Raw genomic sequence first — 17,601 nt, forward strand, 5'->3', positions numbered from 1 at the left:
TGTGTGCCCCATGTGCTATACCGCTTTGACCGAGCGGAGTCTCTAGGGCTTCGATAATCCCCCCAGAAGCCACAGCGACCAAAGCGCTCTAGAAAAATAATCCGGATTTTCTCGCGCTAAAGTGTTAGGACACAGCACCCCGTGGAAATCTTTTCGACGCTTCTAGTGAATTAAAAAGGCTTATGTCTGGAAATCTTTAGAATAGAAACAAGATAAAATAGTTGTCGGTAAATTTTGACCACGAATTCGCTTTTTGATAGGACATCAAAATAAATTGTCTAATATGCCGACTGATTTAATTCTGTACTAGCGTGACTCAGGTAATATACTCAACAAAGTACTTAACAAAGTACTTAACAACCCTTTTACTTTCAAATGAAGAACTCATGACTATAAAATTATGATGTTAAAAAAAAGTAAGCCAAGAAAACAAAATCTTACGTTTGTATCAACACATAATGATCTTTATTCTTGTACATGTGGGAGTTGAGAAAATGCGACTAGCTATACCTTGACATTTACTTCTATTTTCTTCAAAGAAATAAATGATTTTTAAGGGTATGTGTGTCTACAAAAAGGGTATTTATCATGAATGACGCAGATTTCAATAAGAGAGAAGTGTCAAACTTGTTTGTTCAAATTAAAATATCTTTCAGAAAATAAACTTTACGCAGCATCTTTCCTGTTTTCAGTTTTGTTATTTTGTACCAGGATGGGAGGACATGCTATAAGTAACGGTTACTTGACAAATCAGGATAAATCGCTAAATGCTCGTTCACTTTAAGTTGCACATTGCCTTTGCTGCAGATTTGCGTTTGCTCAAGTTTTAACATTGCGTCATACCACAAGATTTGCCATCGCTTTGCGTACGTGTCGGCATACCGGTATTGCGTACATGTACATGCCAACGGTACGCATTCGCCCTCGCCTGCACACTGCGAAATAACACGAGGTTTTCAGTTTGTGTATCGTTCAGCGCTGAGCAAGTTTAGGCTGATTTTCCCAGCGGGATAAGAGGTATCGGGCATTCAATCTTGTTAAAGATGTACTCCCAAACAAATTATGTAACTTATAAGGTAAAACATCTTTATTTGTCAAAACTTGAGTCTGCCGTATCTTCATTAAAGCGTCGCTCTGAATACATCAAGCGCAGTGGAAAATACGACAATAATAGCCTCAGAACACGAATAAAGAAATGAAAAAGTAAAAATATGTTTATTGGAAGCTAATGATTACGAATGTAAACCTATTATCCATTGTTAAAGAACCCACGGACGAGTAGTAATGAGTCTATTACGCGCTTTTGGGTCGCGTTTCGTCATTATGGGTTGGCCCTCACTGTTTGAGAAGATGGTCAAGCAGGCCCGGCTATTTAGGGACTCGCTGCATGCTGAGATCTGAAGATCAGTATCATAGTAAAAGGTCATATTGCAAGTACATGGTTATATATGAAATTGGGGGATCGACCAAAATTGGGAGTAGCGGAGATTCTGTCTTGTTTTGTTCCAATTTTCGAGCCCTTCCCCAACAAGGTACCCGCCAAAACCCCTCACTTTATTTGTCTGGAAATAATGAAAACGACAGTTTTGATACATTGTACCCAAAATGACACTGCGAAATTAGCGTGACAACATTTCGGCCAGTGTTCATTAAGTTCTTGAAAATTGAGGGCAGTCATAATTTGGCCTTTCTATCGGTCGAAAAAGAAGATACAACCGTTCTCATCCTGTTCTGAAATTTCTAGAATCAATTAAACACCACCCGGAACCGCGCATCGTTAGCATACACCACAAATCGCATCCTTGTGCACGCGCTCGGTCATCAGGGAAACCGTGAAAACGCCGTCAACTTGGCGCGATACAAAGAGGAGTCGCGCGCTAAAGCTACAAAAGATGAAAGGCTACGCGTGTTGCGTGTTGTACCTCGACAGACAATCTAATTCATTCAGTGCTGTTTTTATCCATCAAATAACGGTATTTTCCAATAAGATATTTTCTCTTGTCACCTAATATTGTGATATTCTCGTCCAAGATCTAATGGAATGGAAAACAACAGAAAAGCACCTTGTGAAAATGTGTTAAAACTAATCAGAGTACAAAAGCACCGTCGGTCAGCTTCAACGCTAATCAGTGCCATTATCAAATATTATGCGAAAATGATTAACTTCAATGGCAGCGAAGTGACAGAAGATGCATTCTGTTGAAGTAATCTACCCATCTACAGCAAAGAAGCCTATCTTTGTAGATAAGGACTAAGGAACGCTGGTCCCATCACAGAGAGAGATGCGCAATCGATCTCAGGTACGGAGCTGACCAATCATTTCATGCGCTTGCGGCTTTTTAAGTCTTGTGCGTCTTTTCACATTTTCAATAAAGAGAAAACGTAGAAATAGCGTACATAACGGCATTAACAAAGCGTTGCTAATTAATTACTTTGTAAACTGATTAAGTCTCCTTACCGAAGTCACTGCAGGTGCTTCAGTTCCGCCGTGTTCTGACGGACTTGTCTTTCATTTCTATTGATAGTTATTACGATTAATATTGGTCGAGGATTTGATTGCATTTCATCAGACGGAAAATGTCGCTAAACTGCTTGACCGCTTGGTTTGAACGACAGAAAAGAAACAGATGGTCCCTGTGTGTAAACTGTCTTGCAGCAATTTGCAGGTTTCTAAAATCATCATGTACACGATATTTGCCTCATTATCAAACCAAACCTAATTTGTAATAAAATATTTCATTGATTCGGGACGGGGAAAAAAAATATAACGATACAGGAGAATATATAATTGTCGCCAGCAAAAATTCCATTAATATAAGTATTTAAATATTTTTATCTGTATAGTAACAAGGCTTTCATTGTTCTGTATTCATTAACAAGACATCCACCCAGTTGCTCGATATAATACCTCCACATATCTTGGCTCTCAACAGCAACAAATAGAAACAATTTACCCGACGGCAAACTGGACATCAAAAGACTAACGCCTTTTAACAAAGCTACTTGTGCAGACTAGAGTACAGTGTTTTTGAGACATCAATCAAGACAAGTAGTACGATGTGTGGTCCTGCGACCGTGAGGGCGAGCGGTGCACACCCGGAATGCTGGCCAACTCAGTCCGTTTGACAGATTGTACGTATCTGTCCTTAACCCGCACCGCTTTGCTCATCCGCGTAAGAAAGCAGACCCATTTCCCTAGAGTTCCTATAGGTTTATTTATTCTGCATTTTAATAACTTTACAAAAACCTGTCAAACATTGATGACTAGCCCAGGAGAGCTAACAGTGGCGAAGCAATCTAAAAACGATGTCTTTGTATGCTTTACCAACGTGGATAGGGGGGAAACTGCTGGAGAAAAATTAAAAAATTAATAATTTTGCCGAAAAAAAATCACATTCCGTCCCTCCCAGCTGTCAAAGTAAGCACCAAAGGTTACCGAGGACAAAATGGGTACACACAAAAAATACCAACACTGCATAAAAACTGACATATGTGTACTATTTTTAATTTTTCTCTTCTGCAGAAACTTTCTTCCACGTGTGTCATAATGGGAAAAATACTGAATGATTCCTTTTTAATGCTCTGTTAATAACAATATTTATTTAAATACTAGTATTCAGCAAGCAAACCAACAAAATCCTGAAGATATCAAAAACACAACTGTTTTGTTTAGCATTTATATCAGTACAATTAAATTGATGAGTATAATGAAACAGCACATTTGGTATATGGCAACAAATAAAGCACCACAAGAACAAATCAATGTAAGTTTATCCGTGTGAATATAAATGTATTACTATACATTCCTTAAAACAATGGACCAAAAACACAATAACGGCATTTGGTTAACCTGCTATGATAAATTTGACAGAATGTCAAGGACAAATATTTAGTTGAATTTACATACAAAATGTCAAGGTCATATATTCATTAAATCAATGGACCAGAAACATATTGACGGCATTTGGTTAACTTGCTATGATAAAATGTGACAGAATGTCAAGGTCAAATATTTAAATGAGTTTACATACAAAATGTCAAGGTCAAAGATTCTGTTGAGTTTACATAAACAGTTGAGACAAATTCAGACCAAACTATTTTTTTGAGCATATGAATATGAAAAGTCCAAGTACCCTCTTATTACCAAATATCATTGTATACCACTTATTTTGACGACCGATTTATTATAACCATTGTTTGTATGTTGGGGGGGGGGGGGGGGTTTAGGGGAATTTTTTTCATTCTTTTTACAATTTTAATCAATCTTAATTTATCAAATGCCCCATGACCTTTTATCTCGCTAGTCTCAAGGACATTATTATATTTTCAGAAATTTTTGAGTATATCAATGTTTATAAAATATTTTCAGAAATTTTATATTTTCATATAAATGAAAAAAAAAAATTGAAAAAAAGAGGTGAAATTCATGTTTCTTTCCATGATAGTAATATCATAACTACCAAATTTTGTTAAATGTATATTCAAAAACATCAAGTTTTACAAGGAGTGGAGAACAAATACTCTCCTTAAAAAAAACATCAAGTTTTACAAGGAGTGGAGTACAAATACTCTCCTTAAAGACTTGATAATTATTCAAACAAGTACTAGACAAATCCTGAACAATTACAAAATGTCAAATAAATACAGTCTTCACAAAACAATACATTATTTTTCAGAAACTTCGATAAAAAACATGGGATAAATGCACGATTCTGAAATATATCAGACTTTCATCAATCAAAGTCTTCATTTTTTTTTCATAAAATGATCAAATGGCAGTCATATAACTGTTAAATTTGTGTACTACTATGTTTTCAAATATCATACATACAGTACAATTAACATTACAGTACTCAGCCATACAGCAAGTCAAAAATATAGCATAAAACATTTGTTTAGTCACAATGTTGTAGACAAAAATTATACAGATCTACGTATAATACTCTACCCTAAATCTGTACTTTGCTGGTGTCACAAAACAATGACAATGTGAACACACAATAACAAAAATACTGGCCACAACTCCTTTACTTTGGAAGCTAAAAGTATAAGGCAAAGTTTGGGACACGATGGACAAGATTTGCAATATTGCGTGTGAGTGTAAAAAAGGAGCCCTTGCACCCTGTTCATCACTCTCATATCAACTGAAAGTTTTTTTTTTACCATGGTGACCAATAATCAGGAAGATTTCCTTGGATAGGTGGTCTTTTAAGCTGGTATCCCCTGCTCTTGGGACTATATAGTGATTGTTTAAGGTTGTACACACCTGCGGATGGTGTAGATTTATGGGTCTACAAAGCAGTTTACATCACTGTATACAACATTCCTTTTTGTCATGTAGAATTTTACCCTCTGTAATTCTTCTATCCAGATTTTCATCATCTTCAATGCTGTAAGAAATAAAATTTATTCCATTGATAATGATATTAAAAAAAAATGTAATCATGAGTACATTTCAAAATTTCAACTCTGATACCCTCGAGGAATGGGTAAAAGCATGCAGAACTTTCATTAAACACTTTTTAATTAAAAAACATAAATGTGATAGCTAATTACACAAAATCACTGTAAACACAATGCTGATAATGGAAAATGCTGCTCCATCATTCACTTCATTTGAGGCCATTACTTACACTTTGTCTGACCAAAGTCAAGCAAACACTCAAGGGACTTAGAATGAGTGAATAATGTGTGCATAAATGGAGTCATTAAAGGATGTATGGAGTTTGAAATTCACCAGAGATTAAGCCTACCTGCACCATTAACTATGAAACAATGTTTCTTAGAAAACATTGTCACCATAAAACATAATACAAATTGGTCATGGTAAAAAAAAATTCTGTAATTGCTAATCAGGAAAGGGAATATTACTTTGCTTTAGTATCCGTAAACAGTGGAGAAATATTTCCTGTCCTATTATTACAGATCTGAATTATTTAAAACGTTTTACAAATGTAAGTCCTAAATAGCAGGCCATGTCCTAATTGTGTCTTAATAAGCTGAAGAACATGTATTTTTTTGACATGAAGTACTCTTTGAACATTTTTGAATGTTGTAAAATGAAAAAAATATAAAGCGCAAGAAAATTAACAAGTAATGAACATGAAAAATATTATCAAAGTAAAATACTAATTTAAAGTTTATCAAAATATTATGAAATTATGATTCACAAAACAACTGTCACATATTTCTCCCATTGATCTGCCAAACCTATAGACAAATTTCTAGAAATGGTTCAAGAAACAAGTACTGGTAATCGGTGAGAATATTTGGTAAGTATGTAGACATCTGGGACCTCTGACACTGTCGCTGACAATACATAAGAAGGAAATTCATGTTCTCAAACAGCAATGACATGCATGTGTTTTGAGAATTTGGAACCATAATAAGATTAGAGTACAATTAAAGACTCTTAGAGCGCCGGCCGCAGATTACTAAGACAAATCCCCTGAAACAGGACAAAAGGAACACTGACATTTATTTCTAGGGAAGAAGGTCCAAGTTCTTAAGTTTCCATTTTGAAGAATGATTCACCAATAAAATATTTACACGGGAAATAATAGCAGGATAACATCTTCATAATAACCATTTCAGTGATAATGTGATCAGCTGATGATCACTTTTTTTGTTCAGTGTTGAAAAAAAAATACTTATAATAAAGTTCTTGGAGACATCTTTGCACTCTTATAATCTTAAGTTAAAATAAATCAAAGTTAAACATTTTTTATGATAAATAATGTGAGAAAATACTGGAAAATTAAACAAAATGATAATTGTTTTCGCTGATGATAAAAAATAAAATGCATTTTTGATGGCTTGTTCTTCTAAGTAATAATCTTTAATTATTCAATATATAAGCTTTCCCTTCATTACCCTATATTTAGGATATAACTTTAAGAAAAATGTTAAAAAAAAAAAAAAAGATAAATGATAAAAAAAAATGTCAATTAAAACTTTCTTCAATTAATTTTTATATTAATTTATAATTTTGTTTTTTTTTATTTTTTATTTTGAATATACATGTATTATATTAAATCAAATATAGACTTTCAAAATAATTTGCAAGTTTCTTTTTCTTGGAAATATCATCTGATCAGAATGAAAACTAATTAATATATATGATTGATATTCCTTATTAAAGGGGTGGATAAGGAGCAGAGAGTGAGTCGTGGCAGCGATTAGCCTCACCTGTTAATAAGAGCACTGCAGCAGTGTGCACTAAGCAGGTACTCTGTCAGTGCGAGACTCTGGCAGGAATCGGCCCAAGCCCAAGTCAGGCACGGAACAAAGCCGGAATGAGCATGTTTAACATCCTACCCAATAATTTAAATCTTTATAACCTATTATTTAAGTATTGGGCATGATTTGCTCTGGAACTGTAATGACAATTAATGACAATTTCCCATGAAATAGATGGATGATCTTCGCTGCCTCAATTAGCAATTGATCTTCAACGAGCCTTTGTTTCACCTTTTGAAAATGATATTTAATAACGTTACACAGGGAGTTGAGACATCTTTTTTCGCATTTGACTGGAGTTGGCCTGAAGATCAGGGACACAGCCCTGATAGATCTTACGCAGGAAACCAGAGAGAGAGATTAAGAATAACAGATAATGCTAATTTGTGATAACGCAAATAAAAGTTTGAAAAAAGCAAGTCACCCAGAAACCTGCTAATCTCTATAAAACAATATTTGGACAGTCATGAAAGGAAAGAAACTATGTTTTATCAAAGTTATGGTAGAATGAACAAGTTAAATACAAAATTTTTATATGCTTTCAAAATATGATAAAACTTATACGTACTTGTATCAATTTAAATGATCACTTGTGTTTACAGATGAGAAATGAGGTCAAGAACCAAATTATTTGACATTTAATTTACTCTCTTTTTAAAGATGAGAAACTAAATAAGGTCAAGAATCAAATTTATGAACATTTACTCTTTTTCAGAGATTAATTCCTGTACTGGTTAAAATAACAGTAATCTTTATATTATGTTACCTTATATATGCATTAAAATTACTTATGTCCACCTTACAAATACATGTATTCAATGTAACAATTATTTCTCTGAATAATTTACCATAGGGAATCAAGCTGAGCTTTTTTGTCCCCCTTTATCTTAATTTCTTTAAAGCCAGAAATGCTTAAATATTGTATGTTTGCTGATTTTATTTTTCAAAAACTGTGATATTTTGGAAATTAAAAAAAATTATATTCATGTAATTATAAGTTATTGAATATATATACATATTTATCTACATCCATTCACATTACATTTTTTTTTATTACATTTATTGTGTAAATTCAAACTGTCACATTAAAAAAATCATTAATTGCCAAAAAAAGGTATATTGCAAACCAGCCCGAGAGTATCCCCTAATAAAATAGCACACTGAGATATTTTAAAAGTATTACTTGTGTACCTTCTATCATGCAAAGCTATAACTTCCAATATACACACATTAATAACTCAATCTCAAGTGTATTGCTATATTCCTTACAATATTGTTGTGAGGATATACTGTAAAATCACATATTTTTGTGGGGTTAAATTTTCTTAGCTTTAAGAAAAACTTTTGGTTCATGGGGATTTGATTTCTTGGATGTAGAATTGTTGAGAAATTATGTAATGTCACATTTTACATTTCGTGGTGGACATGAATTCCTGGGTGTCTTCACACCTCAAAAACAACGAAAAATTAAACGTGAAAATTTGTGATTTCGCAGTAAACAAGAAAGAGACGCTGGCTGACTTACGCTCGTTCCTGTGAGTCTAGATGTTGAACCATCTCGTCACGCTTGTTGACGATCTCGACCAGCTCTTCCAGTAGAAGTTTCTCGCGGTGCTTCTGAGCCTCAGTTTTTTGCCAGTCTTAAAAACCAAAAAAAAAAATTAATTACTGAAAATGCATAATTTTTTTTTATTCTTGAATTGTTATTTCTATATTTCAATACAGTTAGCAAACCATTACATAATTTTGGTAAAAAAGAGTGAAATTTTATATTATTATTCTATAATTTCCCATTTTTTGAATTCTAATCCTTCTTGTACTATTTATATTGTTGATACATGTAATTTGATAATACAATCTGTATAATAAACTGAAAGTGAAACTCGATCATAAAGAAGTTTCAACATTATATTTCCAGTCATTTTATTTAATGCTTTGCTTTATCAATTATATCAATATTTGGAATTGTTTCATTTACCAGTACATACACTTCCGTTGAACCCAGAAGTAAATTTCTCCAATACATATATTTTATCTCCTCTATATTTCCTCCCAGATACTCATCTCTACAGTTTTACTTATATATAAGGAGGAAAAGGCTTCATCATATATTTGACTTAATTAATTTTCTATTTTAACATTAATTGTAAATAATATTGATCTGATATCTGTGAAGCATAAAATGCAAATATCTATAGCCATGTACACTTAAAAAAAATATGTAATTCCATATAAATTATGCAACATCAAAATGTAAGATAATTTTAAATGATATGATGTTCAGAAATAATTTCATGTCCATATCAGCAAAATTCAATTTCATTTGAGAAAAAGAGTGGTATTTATAATGACATATCAGACTTTCTACTGGCTTATCTTGAATTACACAAGCTATACTTGTTAATTAAAATTATTGATGTATTTTGTTAATGCATATATCCATTAAGAAATTCTGAATGATTCTGACATTTCATTTTAATTTTATTCAAATGAAAAAATGAGATATTTTAGAAAGTCTTGTAAGAATTCATGGAATGAATAACAAAATAAAAATTACCCACAAGTCTGGCTCATATAAGAACAGTGTTCTTGCAATTTTTTGGGGGGGTGGGGTGGGGTAAAATTTTGTTTTTTATAAATAAAAATGAAAATCAATTCACTTTAAAAATCCTTTGTAAAAATCATCTAAAAAAGATAAATTATTGAGTGAATATGTTTAAAAAACAGATAAAATTAATGATTAAGGAATTAAATAAAATTTTAAAATCTAGCTCTCTTTCTAAAAAAAGTGATACCGGTAAAATACTTGCAAGGATCACCTAATCAAGTATTTAAGAAATGAAGAAAAAAAAAATCAAAATACCTGTTAAATTATTACAGGTTTGACAATTTGATGATGTTAAAGAAAAAAAATCTTTCTTCAAAGTGATACTGGTCAAATATTTGCCATGTTTCACCTCCCTAAGAAGTATACTACTGATAAAACAGCAAGCCTATAACTTCCTTACTTGGTTTGACAATGGGCGTAAAAACATAGCCTTGCATCCATTTTAAGTTTGGTATGATAACAAATAAGTATAGTGTCAATGCATATTTACCTATAGTGTGAAAATAGCAACACCTGTGTCAATGACTCCATCATGGGCTTATTACTAAAATAACTTCCTCTGATGATGATAATAATTACATGTAGAACAAATAAATTCATAATCACTGTCTAAGCAATATAATTTCCACAGGTAATATCCTTAAGTCAAACTGAGAAAAATTAATGAAAATGTAAAGAAATTTATTTCTTGGAGTTTATTTTGTCTTATATTCTTTTTGAAATAAACATTTTATCTGTGTCAACCAACTGCATGTAGGTCATATGCTCCGAAAATATAATAATACATGTACCTGGGTATGATTAGGTAATAACAAATTTAATTTACACTATACGTCAGTCGTGACTTCTAGATTTACAAAGATAACAACACCAAAGCTTTTCATAAATTCATAAAACAAAGAAAAAATTTTATTACCGAGACTGAAAAATTAGTTGGGACATTTTCTAATGAAATCATGCAGTGGGATAATTTCGTAAAGGAAAATAATTTTCCACCCGATAAACAAATATCTGTTTTAGCCCATTATGTTTCGGGAGCATTAACTGGACGATAGAAGAGAACGATGACATGAGTCAGTGAAATCCGTAAAGAACATACATACACACAAAATCTAAATTAACGCAAAGCCTCTTTACAATTTAACTCACTGTCGATTGTCATTTAGAAATTCAAAGCCAACAAGACAGCAGCAAAGCAACAATTAATCAAGACGACTCTGATGGCTATTTCATTTATCATCATTAAATAAAATCTTGTAAATTATGCAAATGTCAATTTTCTGCATCATGGCTTGAAATTCTGCATTAAATGTTTCGAGAGAGAGAGAGCAAGAGAGAGAGAGAGAAAGTTGGGGGTCAGAACTAATGATTTTCATCATTTGTCAAGCTCTCATCATTAAAAACCTACATGCTGTATTGACAAAATGTTTTCTGTTGCCTTAAAGACAAATGTAATCAAAAAAATTCTTTTGATAATAATTCTACTTTAATTAATGAAAGACACATAATGGCTAAGAGTATTTTGGTTATGAACATTTTTTGAATGTATTCAATAAAAAACAAATGCATATGCACTACTGTAGATTCCTTTTATTAAGCAAGTGCTTTTTTTAATAAGCAAGTGCTTTTATTGCAAAATGACTCCTAAAAGGTGTTGTATTATGAGAACTAATTTGCAAGTGGACCGGTACATGGAAATCACTCCAGAAATTTTACATTCATATACATATATGTGTATCCAAAAAACAAAAAGGCAAGTAAATTTATTTTGCGAGCTAGCACTGGTTCATCTCGCAAAAAATTATGCTTTACATATCTAATTCCAGCTTGCATGCATTTGGGAATCTTCAGTATATAAAAAGTATTAGGTGTAAGGTAAAAAGTCAGAGCATGATTCATGTGCATGTGCAGTCCCCGTTCAATAAATCTGACTAATTCTGTTAAAACCTATGGTTTAGAAACAATGTACATGTAGACTAAATTTACCAAAGGTATATATTCAACAAATGAAAAAAATGAAAATGCAGTCAATGAAGATTAGCAAAATGACAAACTTGTGTATAGTAATCTGATTATCAAAATGAATTGCTACAGTTGTCCACAAACCCTCTCATTCACACTATATAAGCTTTAAAATTTTGTCCCCCACCTTTTTTTTAAACTTCATCACAATATGGTGCAATTGATTTCACGCCATTTATCAGAATTCACATTCAGAGACCAGAAGTTATTCTAACGGAAAATTGATGGGGTTTTAGCCCCAACAGTAAACATTTTACGACCACATGTGTTGCCATTTTTTCAGTTGAAAAACTCTTACTGTGACAATCAAGATAATGTATTATTCTTATTAAATAAGTACATGTTTTCTTTAACTTTTTCATTTAAATTGGGGAGAAAATTGCGTACATTAAACGTTTATTTAAAAAAAAGATATTAATCCATTCAAAATTAAGTTAAATTGACTTAAAGTTTTTACTATTAACTGTATAATTAAACTGTTCACAACATATGGATTAAAATTCACCAAGTCAAACACTAAAAAAAAAAGATAATTTTAAAATAGGATACAAATAATCTGAACAATAGATTGTTCTGATGTTTTCTAATTTTCCTAATCATTCAGTTCACTCAGAAAAATGCTAAAAAATTCATAATCAAGTATTTCGCGATGAAAGGATATTTAGCTATATAATAGCCAAAATTTGGCAAATCTTCATTTTATTAAATTCAATATCTTGGAACTTCATTCTCACATACTTTTACTCAGAGATTATATTCCATTATGATATGCTAAGAATATAAAATAGGTCTTAATTATTACTTTGAGAACAAATTTTACACCATCCCTCAACAAACTTTGCCAAGAAATGAAGATATATTTATGAATTCATGAAGTTTACACTGAGCTTTCTTATTTTGAGAATCGCATATTTTAACCAATATATTTCAAAATGTTCATCACTGACCCCAACTTTTTCTTACATTATTTTAAACGGTGTCTTCTATTCCCACTTTTTAAAAATCTCAATTCCACCTGATAAAATACATCTGATAAAATAAAATGAAGGTTAAAGTGATTATAGAAAGAGTTACAAATTAAAAGTGCAAAACGGTCAGCTTTATAATTATATCAAAGCTCAAAAAAAGACAAAATGACCCCTCCCCATTTCTCTATATACATGTATATCATAAAAAAATCACAACACCAAAATAAACTCAAACGGTTTCATTTCCAATCTTCAGGAGTTTGACAATACAATAAAACTATATATAAAGACGATAAAAATGACCCCTCCCGAAAATTGGTCGGAAGGGAAATTTTTCTGCATCTATATATATCATAAAAAAATCTAAAAACAAAACACGTGCAATTTGATAACAACGAGTTTGTCAACAAATCTTGTTGCATTATTTGATGCATATGAAGTATGCAATCGTTTTTCATTATTAAGAGACATTATGAATTTATTGCAATCTTGGCACAGTTTACGGAAGTTCAATGGGGTCTTGTTTTCGAAATGCCTAATTAATGAAAAAGGCAACAACGGTTTACAAGCAGTCTCTTGTAAATTTTCCCCCATAAAACGTTTTAGCCGTTGTCAGAGATTGGAGTGGTTTTCAATCAACCGTGACGATGACGGTAACGCGAAACAGAGTCATGTTACGAGCGAGTTATTCGTCCTGCTAATACAAAAACAGCCATTTATAGAGTAGATGATTATATTCAATACATTCGTACGAAATTTGAAAGAAAACATTTGTGTGTGGATTTATACATGCTTAATATAGCCAGGATTTGACAGATAAACACTCTGATGAAATATATATATAATGTGGACTTATGAATTATAGAATTTGGTTATACATATATATATAGTATTTTAAGAGAAACAAATTTAATTCACCTCAAAAGTTTTGCGTTTCTTTTTCCTTTCAGTATATATAGAATGTGGATTTATACTATATATATATATATTTTTTTTTTTCGGTATATCCATGAAAAATATCATCATATCCGTGGGCGGTGAACTGATTTGCAAAATCAGGTGATAATTACAGCCTGAAAATTTCATTTTAACTTGATATGAAAAATTAATCTTTGTTAAAAGAGGGTATTATTATTGATGCACAGACAGCATATATGCATGGTGCTAATGAAACTAAATTTGTAAGAATGCCTATCATTACTAACAATGACACCGTTTTCCTTGTTATGAAACCAGGTTAAGCAGAATGTCGACCTGACTATAAATTTTCAAAATCAAGAAATTAAACTTATCATTATTTTGACAAACATACAGAACCAAAAACTAGCAATATCATTCAGATTTTTTCCAACATTAATGCATGAAATATGGTGAAAAACAGAAATCGAGCTCAGAAGTCCATAAAAACATTAAACATGTAAAAACCTCAGAGATTGGGATCAGGTGCCATGGAGAAGTAAGCATCTCCTGTTGACCAGTAACACCTGCCGTTATCATAGGGCAAACAGAAAAATATGAAGCCAATTTGTCATGTAGATAATGGCCTATCAGTTTGTAACTGTAATTCTAATTTTTAATTTCTTTTTTTAAAGATCAAGAAATTTAATAATGATCTTTATTTATAAATCATTCACACTGATCCACTGTAACCTAAATTGTTCAAAAATAACATGTAAATTTTCTTTTTAAATTAATCTTTAATTAAGCTTTGATTTTATGATAGTAGTTCTTTACTTATGCCACACAAGATTTCAATGTATGTAAGTATAGGAACTCCGTTTTCATACTTATATTAGAATGCTTGAATTATAATATTCCTTTGGGATTTTTTCCGTGTTTGAGATGACAACAACCCTTAGCCAACAGGCCAATCAGGACTTAGTGTCACTTATATTAGAAGATTGATGGCCGCCTTGATTGGCCACCGACAACAATGTCGATATATAATTCCAGGGGATCAAAAATTAATTATCCCCTGCAAGGTGCATACACCCAAAAATCTGATATTGAGTGATTAAGCCCTAATGTTACCTGAAAAAGCTTCAAAGTCCAATTATAATGGGCGTTAATGTCTTAATGTATTTCTGGTTGTGTAACCAAATTTGAAAAATGTCCTTGAATGCAATGTATCAAGAAGAATGGAGTTAGCAATGAACAATTTCTACTCTGATGCTTCAATTATTATTTTAATTTTTTTATCCGCAAAAAAAAAATAGGATGAGAGATTGAATACAAATTGACAAACGACCCAAAACAAATTGCACATTAACACGGTGGAGTTCATTAAGAAAACCACCATACCTTCAGACACAGTGCCAGAAATATGGAGCATATGGGTTTCGACAGATTGCCCAATCACATAACAAGAAAGAAAAACCACCCAGAGAAATTAAACCATCAATGATCCATCAAGCTTTGACAAGCCTCAACATGGTCAATCTACAATACAAGGTTTTCTTCATCAATTTCACCTTTCATACCTGGGAAATAATGGCTGACAAATCAAACAGTTCTGATTATGGGAGCCTGGATGGTGCCAGGTAAAACAAGGAGCCGGTCACTGAACCCTTGTTTGACCAGTCACCTTATGCCGGGTCCTTAATTAGTGTGGTCACCCAACACTCACTCACTCAGGCCATCTTTGATACAGAAATCTAAACCTTCAGCATCTGAATTCTCTAAAAAAGCTGCCAGATGGAATGAGAAAATGCATCATACTGTATATTTTTCAAAAACTGATGATGGTTTTGAAGAGTTATGTATTTTATCATCTATGGATGAAAGCAATGCAGCTAAAACATCTTGTCTTCTCTACTGAAAAATATTCCTTTTCATTATTCCGATTCCAGTGAAATGATTGTGCAAACATTTAAATGATGAGCCATATGCTAGCATGAGATGGTTTTGGTGTCTAATGCACAAAATCCAAGTATTAATCAAACACTACATGATATTTCAAAAAATGTTTTTATTGAGAAAGTTAAAGAATCGCACAGGTGAATATTTATTTAGGAAAACCATAACGGAACCAGATCACGAATGATGACAGACTCCTGTATTTATATGAACTGGCTGGTCTTAGATTATACCCTTTGGTTGATGACCTTTAGATACTTTTACAAAAATAGCATTTAAGTTTTTAAATAATCCAAGATACAAAAAAAATTACAAAAAATTCAATTTTGAGAACCAAAAAAAAAAAAATTCAATGATGACACATAGTTGGTCAACCTTCGTAACTTTCTCTTGTGACTTGGCTTGAAGATTTTGTGACTAAGTATCAGGTGTCGTGCGACGTACTCAGATAATTATCTAATTAATTACACTCTCGTCAGAAGGATTACTATAATACCCCACCAGCTTCTCACAGTTACGACTCTAAGAAGATTTGCTAGGAGCTTCAGGACATGCATCGCAGAAAAAAAAAAAAAAATCTGGCGTATTGATTTCCTGATTCTGTCATCATGTGTTGAAATTTTTTTTCTAAGTAGCTAAAATGCTGCTTCTCTTTTGCACCTGATTTCAAAGTATAAGTGTAAAAGATTATCTGCACCAATGTTGTTACATACCGGTACTGCATTCACACTTTTCAGGTATGCCAGTAAAATCAACAAGCCAATGTGTTACATATTCGATATGTTATATTATTACCTTACACTTTTCAGGTATACCAGTAAAATTCATAAACCTTGTTACATATTACACTACACTTTTCAGGTAAGCCAGTAAATTCACTGTGGAAAAGGAAATAATTCAATCCAACACTTTATTGATCAATTAAGGGCTCTTAATAAATTGAGGCAAAAAGAAAGTATGTACTATTAAAGTGCTTATATATAGTTGTATGTGTAATACATATACATATACATTATATAAAAGAGTTGCATGATTGAAAGAAAAAGACAATACACTACACGAAATAGAAGTAAAGATATACCACTTTATAAAGAGGATTTTATTGGGGGGAATTCCTAAGGTTTTATGTATAAAGAAACAAAATTGACCCAAAATTCTGCTGCTTCTGGTTTTCCTACAAATTTGCAAAATTAACAGACTATGAATGCTGCAAGTAATTGCAGGCATAGATCCAGGATTTTGCACTAGAGGTGCATGGTGCCATCAGAGCTCCTGAGTATCACAATCTGGGAACCTTATGTTAACGCAAATAACTGTAACTTATCTTTATTACATTAATGTATAACAGTAAAAAAATTTACCTGAATTTTTCCTTTTTATTTTAATGGGTGCGCACATCAGAAACACCCTTTCTAATTCTTGCCCCTTCATTGTAACATTTAAAGTTCGATATAAGGCATACAATTATATAATATTGACCAAACTTGAACAGTGGTTGCATCTTGGGAATCAAAGCATATACCTTAATGATGCTTTTGATGCTGCTTGTGACCTTTATTATTTTTTTTCAGGTGAGGAAGCATGTAATTTCCAAGAAAAGACTTTAAAGAATTTTCCAAGAAAAGACTTTAAAGAATTAAAAAAAAAAATTATGTCTATTTCCTAGCTAAAATACGATCAAACATACACACAATGTTGCATCACATTTATCATACTGTAAGAATATATTTATCAATGCCTGTAAGGAATGGACTAATATTGTCCGTCAACTAAAGGGTAGCTAGTTGGCAAAGAAATAAGTTATTATATCACCTCCATGTGTACATGTACATAAATTAGTTTAATGTTAGAAAATGTACTTTGCCTTAATGTCCACTGCACTCAACATTAATCAACACATGAACAATT

General features: G+C 32.1%; 1 protein-coding gene across 7 annotated transcripts in view; it reads right to left on the minus strand.

Moving 5' to 3' along the window:
* Positions 1-3,663: 3,663 nt before the first annotated feature.
* LOC134230819 (EH domain-binding protein 1-like) overlaps positions 3,664-17,601 on the minus strand; it is a 57,007-nt gene continuing 43,069 nt past the window's right edge. For 6 of the 7 annotated variants that reach the window (XM_062712677.1, XM_062712675.1, XM_062712674.1 and 3 more), the window contains 2 exons: positions 8,765-8,879; positions 3,664-5,390 (listed from right to left, as the gene is read on the minus strand). In XM_062712677.1, coding sequence (XP_062568661.1) covers positions 5,309-5,390; positions 8,765-8,879 — 197 coding nt within the window. In that variant the 3' untranslated portion in view covers positions 3,664-5,308. The remainder of the gene's footprint in view (positions 5,391-8,764; positions 8,880-17,601) is intronic. The other variant, XR_009984424.1, reaches the window with a different exon arrangement.

This window comes from Saccostrea cucullata, unplaced genomic scaffold (genome assembly GCF_032062105.1).
Source record: "Saccostrea cucullata isolate Sc308-1 unplaced genomic scaffold, CSIRO_AGI_Scuc_v1 ctg73, whole genome shotgun sequence".
Lineage (NCBI taxonomy): Eukaryota > Metazoa > Mollusca > Bivalvia > Ostreida > Ostreidae > Saccostrea > Saccostrea cuccullata.